The sequence below is a fragment of the Bacillus rossius genome, chromosome 1 (genome assembly GCF_032445375.1).
Source record: "Bacillus rossius redtenbacheri isolate Brsri chromosome 1, Brsri_v3, whole genome shotgun sequence".
Lineage (NCBI taxonomy): Eukaryota > Metazoa > Arthropoda > Insecta > Phasmatodea > Bacillidae > Bacillus > Bacillus rossius.
The window spans coordinates 348454051-348469351 of record NC_086330.1 but is presented as its reverse complement, the minus strand read 5'-3'; the positions used below and the strand labels follow the sequence as shown (position 1 = coordinate 348469351).

General features: G+C 34.4%; 1 protein-coding gene across 5 annotated transcripts in view; it reads right to left on the bottom strand.

Moving 5' to 3' along the window:
* The window catches only part of LOC134528204 (CLIP-associating protein 1-B), a 412343-nt gene that overhangs the window by 310662 nt on the left and 86380 nt on the right, over positions 1–15301 (bottom strand). For all 5 annotated transcript variants that reach the window (XM_063361604.1, XM_063361603.1, XM_063361605.1 and 2 more), the window contains exons 3-5: positions 6899–7004; positions 5696–5867; positions 3187–3363 (exon numbers count right to left, since the gene is read on the bottom strand). In XM_063361604.1, the coding sequence (XP_063217674.1) occupies positions 3187–3363; positions 5696–5867; positions 6899–7004 (455 nt within the window). The remainder of the gene's footprint in view (positions 1–3186; positions 3364–5695; positions 5868–6898; positions 7005–15301) is intronic.

Genomic DNA, 15301 nt, shown 5'->3' with positions numbered 1-15301 from the left:
CTTGTTGTTTTTGATGCCAGATGGGTAGCCATTTGCTAGAAGTTCAATTTTAAGTGATCTTGTAGTTTTTTTTTGGAGACTATAACATCTAGGAAAGGAAGCTTTTCATCAGTTTCTGTTTCATATGTGAACTGTATTGAAGGTCCGAATGAATTGAGAAAATTAGAAAATTCTTCTTTCTTTTCAGATCCATGTCAGACAAGAAAAGTATCAATATATTATATAGGGCCTCCCTATATAACCTCTCTTGTAGCCAAAAGAAGCATTAACACCGAGTTGTACAGAAATTTTAGAAATTTTCAGTAAATTGTTGAAAATAAAAAACAGGTAATTTTGTTCTAAAAAATTACAATTATTTCAATTTGATCCGTCTTCCAAACAAAATGATAACACACAAGGGCACAAAAATGTCTTAGTGATCAAAAAAATTAAGTATAAGCACTGAGTAATATTTAAGTGTTAAAAAAATATGCAATCAGTGAGTTCTTAAGAGAAAATTAAAAGAATGTTTATTATAGTCAATTATATCACTAGTTAGATTTTTCCATTTAAAATAAAATCCTAGAAGCGCAAATACTACCTCTTTTTGTGGCCAAAAGAAAGCATAACCAAGAAAATGTACCCAGCTTTTAGCAAAAAAACATTGTTTTGTTATCAAGACTTAAAATTATTTTGTTGCAACATGTTTTCATTTCAATTTTTTGTATTGCAAACATGTACTGTTCTTGTCTTGGTGTGAAGCGTAAGTTTAAGCAATGCATGTAAGAAGTTGTTTTACTTAAGAGTAAAATATATAGGTATATAAAAAAATGGGTGCGTGTACTTAGGTACGCGCGTGAGAAGTTATACTTCTTTGGCATCATTAAAAAATAGTTTTTAATTGCATGCAAAAATAGTGCGTGGAGTCCCTTCGCGCGGAAGAAGTGAAACTTCTTAATGTGGAAATGAAAATAGGAAGGGGTAGAAATTGATTTTTAGTGAAATCATATTGTATCAAATCAAACTAAAAAAATAAAGGAAATAAATTTGTAATGATTCATAGATTGATTTTCAGAGAGAGAAAGAGAGAAAGAGAGAGAGAAAGAGAGAGAGAGAGAAAGAGAGAGAGAAAGAGAGAGAGAAAGAGAGAGAGAGAGAGAGAGAGAGAGAGAGAGAGAGAGAGAAAGAGAGAGAGAGAAAGAGAGAGAAAGAGAAATAGAGAAAGAAAGAGAAAAAGAGAAAAAGAGAAAGAGAGAAAGAGAGAAAGAGAAAAAGAGAAAGAGAGAAAGAGAGAAAGAGAAAAAGAGAAAGAGAAAGAGAGAAAGAAAGAGAGAAAGAAAGAAAGAGAGAAAGAGAGAGAGAGAGACCTTTGAATGTCTATAAAACTAATTTTTTTATGAGAGCAGATTTTCATGAAATAAATCATGAAATCATTCAACGATAAAAGCTGTTTATTTAATTAAGCGGACGGGTTTGCCCCAAGGAGAAAATTGACGCGGCGAGACCTCGTGGACATAGAGAAATGACACACACTCACTATTTATGTGACTATGAAACATGATTTTTTTCTGCAATTTAAATTGTATATACAAAAAGGGTATTGAAAATTGAAACAAATATGGCGACACTACAAACTGTCAGGATCTTTATTTTTTTCTTACTCTCTACTTAGTTCCTTACAATAGCATTCACTCTCACTCTCTCTCTCTTTCTATTCCCCCTCCCCAGGAGCGTTAAACGTTTAACGCAACCTTGTTGGAAGTCGCATTAGAAGTATAACTTAAAAAAAAAAAAAAAAAACATTTTATAGAGATCAAAATTTGTTTTTGTAGCTAAGACTGAAAGAGAATAAGAACGTAAGACCAATTCAAGTGTAAAAAAAAAATATATTGTTCAAGCCGAGCTGTGCTTGACAACCTTAGTGTATATGCGGCAAGGCATTCGAGCATACTTCACATGGGTTTGTCTTACTGTGGGAATGGAGAAATAACCAAGACAAACCAGTAGGAGAATGTAGACAGCTAGGGAAGTAAGGACTACTGCAGAACAAAAAGTGCACTACGCCACAATGCCGCATGTAAACCCACCTTCTAACCAGATGGTTGCAAGAGCAGCGTTATTGAAGTCATTATAAACGACAATGACTGCATTTATTAACCAATTTTTGAAATTATATTCATTTAGATTACTTAATCTTATCAATAATATTGGTTGGGTGGTGGCAGTAAAACCATTATCGTTTAATCAGACGGATAGTAAATATATTTTCAGTCAAATTCAATTCCCATTTTTTCCATTTTGTTGAGAATCAGTGCTGCTGTCAATAAGCTGCAAAGTTGATAAACAATAGTTGAAAGCACTACATATTCAGTATTCACCTAAAAGTTTGGGGACCTTATATATTTATGTGAAACATATGTAATAACAAAATTTATTTAAGTTACTAGTTTAATACAAGAGTTTCAATTTTACTTTCAAGTATTACGTTCTATTGAGTAGCTTACATAATGTGAAACAGTACAACACTATATTACTACATAAGGTAAACATTATGAAACTTGAGAATATATTGTATTATTTTGCAGGTGTTTAAGTTTAATTACCATAATATTTTATAATTTATGTTTTAAATGTAAACTCCAATGTTCAATATAATCCTGCAAATACATGCCCCACTCACATAAACCGTTAATCTGGACGGGATTTAATCACAAGATGTTTTGGGTTGTTAATCCTACATCCTACATCAGTTCGTAGGTAAACACTTCGGTCTAGGTATATAACATTGTTCCAATTGAAATTAAGAAAAACGTATTTATTGTAAAAAAATTTGATTTTTATAGTTTTTACCCATCTACACTGAAAGAAATGTTTGTATATTTTACAAGGAAAATCCTTGGAAACCCTGTTGCCAAGGATATTACTTGTAAAACTACAAGGCAGAGCTTTGTACCATGTGCGATTTTGCAAGGCTCTGCCTTGTAGTTTTACAAGAAATATCCTTGGCAACAGGGTTTGCAAGAATTTCTCTTGTAAAAGTACAAATTTTTTTTTTTAGAGTGTACCGTGCATTTTAAGGTAAAATCCGTCCAACCCGAACTTCCGGTGATCTGGACGAGGTCCGGCCAAGTCTGCAGTTTCACGGCAGGTGACGCTTGTTCGGAAATTACTAACAGACGCTGCTTCCCACCCGGACGGAGAACTCACTTGGACGCAGGCACGGCGTACTTCTTCTGCAGGTCGACCCGCAGCCGCTCCCCGACGTGCCTGTATATCTCCACCAGGCTGTTGAACGCGGTGTCGCGGACAGACGCCATCGGGTCCCCGAGAAGCTTCACGATGGACGGCAGGAGGCGCGAAATGGACAGCGACTGTGCACCGTGCCTGCAACGCACAAACCGACACTCACAGCTGAATGAGAAAAAATAGAGTATAATATGGTTTAAGTTTGAACAGTGTTACAGCTCGTTTATCAATTAAAATAACACTCAGTTTAATTAAAAAATTATTTAAGCGAAAATTTTTATTTTAAATATTATTTAAATATTTTAAAAATTTTTTTCAAAACTTAGTTTTTATTTTAAAAATTATTTCAATATTTTAAAAATTATTTCAACACTTAAAATTACTTTTAAAACGTATTAAATAATTTAAAATTTTTTGAACATTTAATTTTTATTTTCAAAATTAATTCACGACTTATTTTTATTTTAAAAATTATTATAATAATTTAAAAATTATTTCAACACTAACTTTTTGTTTTTAAAATTATTTCAAAATTTTAGAATCTCTTTCAACAGTTAATTTTTAATAAAAAAAAATTATTTCAATATTTTAAAAATTATTTCAATACATAGTTTTTATTATAAAAATTATTTAATTATTTTAAAAATGATTTCAACATTTAATTTTTATTTTAAATAATATTACAATATTTTAAAAATTATTTCACCACTTATTTTTATTTTTATAAAATATTTCAATATTTTATAAACTATTTCAACGCTTAATGTTTATTTTAACAAATATTACAAAAATTTTAAAAATTAATTTAACACTTAATTTTTATTTTACAAATTCAACACTTGATTTTTATTTTAAAAATTCAACACTTAATTTTTATTTTAAAAACTCAACACATAAATTTTATTTTAAAAATTCTTTCAAAATTTAATTATTATTATAAAATTATTTCAATAATTTAGAAATTATTTCAAGACTTAAATGTTATTTAAAAGTTTATTTTAATATATTAAACATTATTATTTCAAAACAATTTTATTTTAAGAATTATTTCAAAATTAAATTTTTATTTTAATAATTAATTCATACTTAATTATTATTAATTTAAAAATTTTAACATTTAAAAAATTATTTCAATATTTAAAAAATTATTTCAACACAGTTTTTAACTCAAAAATTATTTAAATATTTAAAAATTAGTTGAAAATTTTAAAAATTATTTCAACACTTAATTTTTTATTTAAAAAATTATTTTTTTAAATTAAAAATTATTCCAATATTACAAAAATTATTCCAATGCTTAATGTTTATTATAAAAACTAATATAATATTTTAAAAATTATTTCAACACTATATTTTAATTATAAAATTAATTTCAATATTTTGGAAATTATTTCAACAATTAATATTAGGTGAGTTTTTTTTCTTATTTTAAAAATTATTTCAACTTTAATTTTTATTTTAAAAATTATTTTAATACTTTAAAAACTATTTCTATATTTAAAAAAATCAACATTTTTATTATTATTTCACACTTAGTTTTTATTTTAAAAATTATTTCAATATTTTAGAAGCTATTTCAAAACTTATATTTCAATATTTTAAAACTAATTTCAAAACTTAGTTTTTATTAAAAAAATTATTTCATTTTAAAAATTATTTCATAACTTAGCTTTTATTTTAAAAATTATTTCAGTATTTTAATAATGATATCAATATTTTAACAATTATTTCAATATTTAAAATAACAATTCACCACTTTATTTTTATTTTAAAAACTAATAGCATATTTAAAAATTATTTTAACACTTAATTTCACTTAATTTTTATTACATAAATTATTTCAATATTTTAAAAAATTACTGAAACACTTAATTTTAATTTTTTAAATTATTTTAAAATTTAAAAAAAAATTAATACTAGTTTTTATTTTTAAAATTATTTTACAATTTTAAAAAATTATTTCAATAGTTAAAATATTTCAATGCTTATTTTTTATTTTAAAAATTATTTCAAAACTTAATTTTTATTTAAAAAATAATTTCATTATTTTGGAATCTATTTCAACACTTAATTTTTATTTCAATTTTTTTCTATATAATAATTATTATTTCAACACTTAATTTTTATGTTAAAAATTATCTTAAAATTTTAAAATTATTTCAATATTTTAAAAATTATTTCAACACTTAATTTTATTTTAAAAAATTTTTTGGCATCAGTTTTTGAAAAGCCAGTAGGAACAAATAAATCTAAAATAAAATTTTTTTGTAGGATAAAGAATGGTGTCTCAATTTTTGTACTAATATCCCGTTTGCCATATCTATAATGGTACTATTAACAAATATTATATGTCACAAAGAAAGACACATTAAACTGTACGAATATCAACATTTAGGCACCAAGGCAATGATTGAAAATTCACCACTCTAAATCACACATTTTGAATGTGTGATGAAGACGCAACACTTACTCTGTGAGAGTTGTCTGTAAACAGTTCATCACTTCTTCCCGTATCTTGCCGTTCTTATGGGAGAATGCAGGCAACAGCTTCTCGAAAAGTGTCTGCGGTGTTATCACGTCTTTCTCCATTAATTTGAGGATGAACAATTGAGACTTCTCTCGCACCATCTCTTTGCTGTCACCTGGAACATTATCCACCATTTCCATCACAAGTTAAAATTGTTTTTATTGGGTTTCAAGCACAAAGCGTACAAAATAATACCTCAGCTGGGCGGAGTCTGGCATGGAACTTACAGTTTTCTATAAACTGAAAACATTTTAATGCTTTGACCATACTCATTTATAAAATGGTTTTGTCTGGAAAACTAGCACTTAATCTGCTATTATTTTATTTTCAATACTGGATATTTTCTAGTTAACAGAAAAATCACGTGCAAAATTGGGTGTTTTCATTAATTTAAAATATATACACAATTAAATTTAGTTTATCCAGACTAACTGGCACCGAACGAAATCTTAACAGTCAAAAATCAGGATAATTCCAGTAATACAGGTAATATGCAAATCAAAATCTTTCAATAAGCAAACTTACCATTTACTATGATAAAAAATATGTTTTGTAAGAACAAAATTACGTAGCATACACACCCTATATTGTTTACAAGTCATTAAAAATATAAAATTATCTTTTCAACATAATTTTTTAACAAAGAATTTGTCAAATTTCTTCTGTTTCAAACACGTATGGTATTTGAATGGTCAAGTACTTTATTGTGTGCTAACCATCTTTGTTTGCATGGATCTAGAATAAAACTGTTATTTTTATGTAAACATTAAATCAAATTTCTACAAATCTGATCCGGATTATCCAGAGATTCAGAGATCCGGATCAACGAGGGCCGGATAAATGACCAACTAGGTCTAAAACCCATGCAGAATTACAGTAAGGCTAGTGTGCTAACACACAGACCTTGAGGTTTCTAAAATATAAATATGCAAAAATTAATCAAAAATATCCACATGTATTACAAGCATTTAACAGTATAATGTGAACTGCTTCCTTGATTTAAGCTAAACATAAATGTTAGTATCTGTCTTGCAAAGAACAAATACATTATGTGTAATCAAAATAATGGCCCAGTTAATATATTACTATACCATAATTCACACTATAAATTATAAACCTATGTATAATGTAGCAACAGAAACATACCAAGCCTATCAATGATTGGTGGCAACACTGTTGAAATATACGGCCGGAAGTCAACTCCCATCCTGTCTACGAGATATGTCATGGCATCAATTCCGTTCTGTGATACCTGCAACAAAAATTATAACTTACATCAATAAATGCTTAATGAATGCATATTTTTGTTAACATTTTGGCAAACAGAATACTGAACCTTTTAAAGCACACAGTATCACACCAGCAAATTATATGAAATAAACTCTCTTCTTGTTCTAATGACATTTTCACTATACCTTACAAGTAAAGTTCTACATTTACATCATAATGATTCATTTTCAAAGTAATTAACAAGATCCTAAATTTAGAAATATGCAGTTGGTCACTAATGCATAAATACACTCATTTAATTTCACTTTTTAGTATATTTTACTTGAGCCTAATAATGTACAAAACTTCCTTTCTGCCAGGATTATATCTTATCAGAGGCATAAAAATACATGGAGGTTAAATAATTTATAAAAGCTACAGTTACAGAATATGTAAGTTAACCTTTTTATAGTAAACAATTGCAAATACCTTTCACAGATCAGTTGACTACATGCTTCACAGTTTCAGGACATTGCACAATTTTTTTTTTACACAAAATAAGTGATTTCAAAGTTAGGTTTAGGGGAAAATCCACAATTATAGTAGACAGTTTATTGTCTTATAATGTATTCAGTAAATGTGACACTTTTAGTAAACATACGTAATTAGAAAAACTATGACATTTTACAAAAAAAAAAAAAATAAGTTAAATATATTGTGCACATAGAAGTATAGGACTTTACACTGAAGATATACTCTCCAAATAAAAAAGATAATCCATTAACTTCAACCAGTTTTATACTTGTTTTTTATTAATTGAGTGTACAGGATACAGTATATTTGGCTACAGTCCTCAGCTGACCTTCAAAACTGTTATACCCCTAAGAGATTACCACATTAACAATTATGTGCACATAATAATAAAAAGACTATTTAATTATACTTACTATTGAGATTAAGGAGAATAATGCCAACACACACACACACATATTTTACCAGAACCCTGGGGACTCCTCTAATCCACTAAGCTTGAAATACTTTAATTTAAGCTGTTTTGTGGAGTGTGGACTAAAAAAACAATGGTTTTAGATAGAACAAATCATTATTCAAAAATGTCTAAAGCAAAGATTGATGCTAAATCACTACTTTAAATTTGATAATTTTAACCAAATGACAGGTGTGTCAAAATCCAAAAAATCATCTTCTTCACATGATGTTTACATAAGTTGATTTTTATCATTCCACTGGCAATTTGTAAGTCAATAATAGCACAATGCACATAAGAAGACAACCATTCTATATAAAAAAAAATTTTGTTGCCACAAACGGTTAGTTTTACAAACAAAGAAAAGTTACTGTTTTCACAATAAAGAAATAACTGCGACCCTTGAATAGAGATATATACGCTGAAGTTTTCTAAAGTTGGCATAAGGTTGTAAGCAGGGCGTTAACAAAATATTCAATAAATGTTTATTAAAGCATTATAGAAACGGTAACTACTTAAGAATGAATCAGTTTTTCAAAGTCATAATGAAAATTATTTTTAAAAAAATTGAATTTTATTGTATAGACAGATAATGATAAAACTAATAAGCATATTGATTAGAATATTTCACTGAGTAAATGGATAAGCAAGTCTAATTCACAACACTGCAAAATAGGTCTAACATAATACTACGGTAAAATGAAAAGTTATCATTAGATGGCCTATATAGAGAAAGGTAGTACCACATTAAAAAAAAAAATTTGCATTAGGAGGGACCAAGGTTCAAATCACAGTCTGTGCATTTTAATATTGGTTTTCCATTGTTTCCCTTAATAACAAGTATGCTAGGATGGTTTCTTACTATAGGTCATAGCTGATTCCTTCCCCCAATATGTCTGATATGTCCATCTCTAACGAGCTCATTGTCAACCTTAACTAAAATATTAGCATATATAGTTGTGTCGAAGCAGCTGGGTCTAGGGACATCTGACCACTTGCAAAAATGTGGGAGAGAAATTTTCTTATCTCTATACAAATAAAAAATTCTAAGGACTAATATATTTTTTTTAACAAATTGTAATTTTTGTAATGTAACAGTAAACCTTAAAAAAAATATGTTACAGCTCACATAATAGCAAAATTTGTTAACTGCTTAGACAACATACTTTATTCCTACAAAAGTCAAATTCTCCAAATAAAATATTAAAAATATATCTGTTATAAAATATATTTTCATCATTTTATTGGACTAACTTCTATCCAATGAGTTTTGGAGATGAATGAACGGAAAGGTTAGCTATAATTTCTGCCCCCACACTCAGATCAATGCGAGGGAAATTACTCATGCTTCTCTCTATTACAGGCATCCCTAGTAGAGTAGTACCGGATGTAGGTCCATGCAATCCATACATGCAAGAAATCATCTGCCTTGACAGATTATTCATATGAATGATGAAAGATGGTGGTGGTAATATTCAGTGATTTAACAGGAGGCTGGTTTGGACCAGTTGGCTGAGCATCACCACTGGGAGATGGCCATGGCCTGACTGGTGAGTAATAGGCCGATAATTCTGCAGGGGTTCAGCATTGCCTCACGCAGCATAGAGATTAAAGGATAGGACGACACAGTGCTCAGTCCTGAAAACAGGAAGGAAATTTTCTGGACCGGGAATCGAACACAGGGACCTTTTCCCCACCAGCCATAAATTTTAATTACTGAGCGAATGGGTCAGTAAACAAGGTGGATACTTTTATGGTGCCGAAACCTCTGGAGAAGAGGAGGAAAGGAGGAGAAAACAGACAGAGGAAAGAAAGTAGGAAAGAAAGGAGGAGAGGAAGAAAGGGAGGAGAGGAAGAAAGGGAGGAGAGGAAGAAAGGGAGGAGAGGAAGAAAGGGAGGAGAAGAAGAAAGGGAGGAGAGGAAAAAAGGAGAGGAAGAAGTGAGAAGGAAAAAGGAGGAAAGGATGAAAGGAGGAGAGGAAGAAAGGAGAGGAAGAAAGGAGAGGAAGAAAGGAGAGGACGAAATGAGAGGACGAAATTAGAGGAAGAAAGGAGGAGAGGAAAGGAGGAGAGGAAAGGAGGAGAGGAAAGGAGGAGAGGAAAGGAGGAGAGGAAAGGAAGAGAGGAAAGGAGGAGAGGAAAGGAAGAGAGGAAAGGAGAGGAAAAAAGGAGAGGAAGGAATGAGAGGAAGAAAGGAGGAGAGGAAGAGTGTAGTAGGGAGAGTCGGCACGTGTCTGGTGTGTGATCCCCTCCTCCCCCACGCCCCCACAAACTCTCTGACCGCCGCCGCCATCAGGCGAGCCCTCGCAAACACGCAGAGGCGCGCAACGTACACACGCATTATTACCGCACACACGGACAACAGCTCCCAGCTGGCGCTCGTGATAGACCTGGATTACAAACAACGCAAGAAGAATACTAAAGGAATTGTCAGGAGACGGCATGCTGCGACGTAGTTCAAGTCACTTATTTTTACATCGCCATCGTCATATTGTCACGCCCAAAACATCGCGGTAATGGTGCTTGACCAAGTCTGATGATGGTCAGTAATCATGAATTAGAATATCCGTTAAACAAGGTCACCTCCATAAAATATGGTCATTTAACATTTAAAACTGGTTCTACAATGCGAACACTACATTCAGCCAATTGTTTTGGATGTCTAACCAACATTGCGAAGACCACGGGTTGGGAAAAAAAACAGCTTCACCCGGTTGTCATGTAATCATGCTGACGTGGCCACCCCCTGGGTTCGCTAGACTGTTTGTTTGTTTGTTTGTTGCTAGTGCCTTCGAGTGTCTGCGCCCGGCTGCGGAGCGTTTGAACGTCACTACGCTGCGATCGGGCTTCCTCAAGGCCAGTACGCACGAAATTCAAATCTGCGCGTTAATGTTCGCGCGTGTAACTTTGCAGGGTCGAGTTTCCGGACCTACGTCCCCAAACAAAAACTGCTACTTTTGGCATTCCCTGTAACCCAATAAATTCATGCCCGGCAATTTCCGAACGCCCTGTACGGCAATTGTAAATAATTTTCCGTAACACCCGTTGAAAAAAAAAGTTTAAAGGAAACGGCTTGTAGAGAAGAGGCGGGGGAGAAGAAGCTTTATCATTAGCCGGGCTCTAATTAAAGCACGTGACAATGCGGAAAAAAAACCGATGTCTGGATAATTACGGCTTTTTTCCATGACTTGATGAAAGAGAGATAATTAAGTAATACGTTGTATTTTTGAGCTTTCCTGCATCTGTTAATTAGCGCGTGGTGCTCGCACCTGCTTATTAGATCAGCCGGCTGAGACAAAACTACATCGGTCATCCAAGGGCGACTCCGGGAAGACGTGTCAGGAGGGGGCTATCGTACGAAGAAACGATGCACGTCAAAGACTGGATTTGGAATATTTACAAATTTGTGGTCTCAAATACTGAACATTAATAATTTTATACAACATATTGGTGAACGAAAAGTTTTGCACACGAATTCAACTATTTAAGTAAACAACGGTAGATATACCATCAAAAATAAAACTAAATAATACAATTGTGCTCACCCCCCTCTCCCCATCAAGAGCCTAGCTCGAAACCCACACTTACCAGCTGCATCCGTCAAAGTCATCGTTAAACGCTCGTCACTATAAAAAAAAACCGCCAGTTTCTTTAAAGCGTGGATGATTGGTACAGCCGTTGGAACTGATGGCTACAAAAAATCTTTGTTGATACCACTAATTATTTTTATGAAAACATACCCTGCCAATATTTTTTTCTACGATACAAAATTTTGTAGCAACCCAGAAATCAGTTTTTTTGGGACAACACGGTTTCTCTCGAACGCCATCAAGCAGATGTGGTTGACCTGACCTGATGAGCGAAGCGTGGCTTTGCCACCGAAAGCTGGACCGCGTCGATAATTTACCGCTCGTCGACTTCCGAGGCCGTTACAGACGACGCGGTGCGAATGGAGCAGCCACGGAATGCACCGGTGAAGTGAAGTTAACGGGAGCAACCAGCTCGCGGCACACGTCCGCCATGTTTTCCCACATGCAACATGACATCGAGAATCGAACCCGGATGCCTCGGTGGAATGCGAGCGTGATCTGACCACTGTCAAATTATTTAACGTAAGATGTTTCTGCCGATAATTTAATAAGCACAAGGTAACGTTCTTTCCACGATTTGAAGTTGATCAAGGCTTGGTTTTAAATTACATGTTTTACTTTATTTTCTTGTCATCCACAATATTTCTGGGATTTTCCCATAAATTTCATCACGATAGCTCTGTTGTATTTTACGTTTCACCTCAAATTTGCTAAACCGATTATTTACCTAATATCATCCAATAACGGTATAAAAAAAATCACGCAAATGCTCGAAAATAACGTTACATAAATATCTGGTGATAAATAGTGTGATACAACAACACTGCCTAAGAGCTATCGGGATAAATTTACAGTAAAATCCCTTAGCAAACAGTAACGACAAGAAGATGAGTGCGAGATAGTCTCTTCAAGTTCATGAAGATCCGTGCGCGCTGCTTTCCTAACAAGTGACGGGAAACCAGCGACACAAAGCTGAGAGGCTTCTGTGCCAACAGATAGCGATGGCGTTGCAGAAGAGAAGGTTGGATAAGAGGGGGGGGGGGGTGGAGGGGGAGGGCCCCCACCGGGGGGGCCCCTAGTTTATTGTCGCGGCCAGAAAGTGAAGTTTCCAGCCGTATAAAGCGAGACGAGTACCGGAGGCGTAAAAGGCGAGTCGAGGAAAGTCACCACGAGGCCTTCCCCGAAGAGAAATGCGGTCCCGCCGCCAGCCAAGATCTCTCATGACGATGCGGGCAAAAGGCCGAAAAACACTCCGTCCCATTCGTCGCACGCACGTACTTATAATTTATTTTTTAAATAAAAGCATGCATTTAAAATTCTTAGGGTACTTTTTTTTTAAATTTTCCTTTATGGATAAAATCCAGAAAGTATCATAAAGAGAAATAGAAGACTAACACTCGAAATTAATTTTGTACCTGTTAAATTTCCTGAAACACTTAGTATAATTATTGTGTAACTAACGTGAAAAAAAAAATTTAATACCTATTGTGCCTATGCAACACAATGAATGGGGGTGGTCCTGAGGGAAGGGGGAAGCGTAAAAAATAACCTTATATACGATATATTTTTTAACCAGCACTTCCTGACAAGACCTCAATACGGCACAACAAGCATATGCCACGAATGACCTACAGAGTAACCACCTGGCTTACCTCAAGCCAGCCAATACCGTCCTTTTATGGTTTAAAACGCCTGAGTTGGGGCTGAGGCCGGTCAGCATTTCCGTCAGACAGGTAATCTACGCGAGGGTACGCCGAATCGGATGGCGAAGAACGGCAAGTCAAGAATAGAACCACAAAACCATTGGAAATATGTTGCGGGGAGTTAACATTCATGGTCGAAACACACTGCGTAAATGGTACGTTTGGGTCGTTCAGGAGAATGGCTGCAGCTTTGCGACACTGTTCCCCGTTTCTTTGTTAAAAGAAAAATACTAGCACGTGCGTGGTAAATCAACACCCAGTAAGTAGTACACGAACACTCCCGCGAAAAAGACAAGCACTGCAGTCTTGAGTTCAGCTAGACACAGGCAACCAAATAACAACCCAATACCAGTCCGATTGTTTGCCTCTTTGAAGAACGCGTATAGGCTAATAAGGCTAGCACCTGAAGTAGGAGAGTTAAATGCACTCAAAAGCGTGATACAAACATTAAGAGGAAAAAAAATAGGACTATACGACGAACAAGGCTGGTTTAGTTGTATTCGTTTTGGTTTGCTTTGTTTTACCGACTTAATAGCTTCTTTTGAATTCCATGTGTCAGTTATATTTTCACAATTAGTCGCTCGTGGTTTCCAATAACGGACAAAATGCAGTCCCAACAACGTATTATCATAGTTTCTCGAAATAGTGCGAAATACGACAAAGACGCAACATTCGGTGAATCTGGCGGGAATTGAGGTCTCACCAGGGGGTTCGGGAGTTTTGAAAACATTTTTAGACCCCGAGAACCCAGTGTCATGTCCCGGCAATCGAGGCCTATCCTAGGGGTCTGGGACTGTTATATCAGAGTATTGTGCATTTTGCGGCACCTTTCTGTAGGAAATACGAAACTAATGCATTGTCTTGTATGCACTGATATAGACACCACTTACTTTCTCAAAACGATACTGTATAAATGATGTACATTACCAAGTGAAAGGATGTACAGTAAGATTGAAACCATTTCACTCGTGCAACAAAACCGATTTCGGAAACTAGTTTCAAAAGGACCGTGGAAAGTGGAAAAAAAAAAAGTTTGCAATAGAGGCTGGCGACGTGAATGATGGACAAGGTTTCGGCGGGAGTTTTCGACGAGCGACAGATCCATTACGCGAGGTGCGAGTACAGCTAACAGGCGGCGGGACCCTGATTACACCACACTTCAAAAATTTTTACGTTATCTACGAATAACGCTGGTTAAAAAAAATATCCAGGGGATATTCATAAATTTCCTGGTAGCGTCCGTACTTTAAAATGAACACCAACACACAAAACATATCTTGGAAGTTTTTCCTACTAAAGATCCAGCTCTCTGGAACTACGAAGAAACCTTCGTTTATTAAAGGTGTATGTACCAGTCTAGGTCATTATTTTATTTTCACTTTTAACACTGTTAAACTCGTTAACTTTGAGTGCCCGAACTTCAAACGAAAAGTGCTTATTGAAACAAATGCAAGCAGGAGAACAAACGAAAGGCTATTTCACAACACCTGCGGAGGTTGGAAGTTCTTCTTTGCCGCTTCGAAAAAACACCCCCCCAAGAGCCGGAGCGCAAATTTTCTTGGCGGAACAATACCTCGTCTGATTGCAAACAGAGAGTTACAGTTTCTCGCAGAACCGTGTGCGGAACAAACGCAGCACGGTCGTAACGCTTCCTTCGGCACAACTGCTCCTTGAACGAAACGGGCCGTGGCAACACGCCGCGGTAGTTCACGCGGCAAACAATGACTAGAGAACAGGAGAGAAGAAGAGCGGGAGAGAGAGGGGGAGAGACGAAACACTGGCCGCTCGCGGGCCAGGATAAAGACTTCCGGAGAAACCTCAGGCAGCGCGCCTTGGAGCAGAAAAAGAGGGCGACCCCCAAGCCCGAACCACGACATCGCACCAGCTGGGTGCTGCAAAATAAATTGGGAGATGCGCAGACACGGAACAAAAATAAACCATCCATACTTCTTGAAGTGAACCTTTAGAACGAAACGAAAAATGCGGCCTTCAGGAGTAGGGTGGTCGATGAATGATCCGGGGGTTTAATGAAGTATTCGAACAAATGAGTCAATGTACACTAT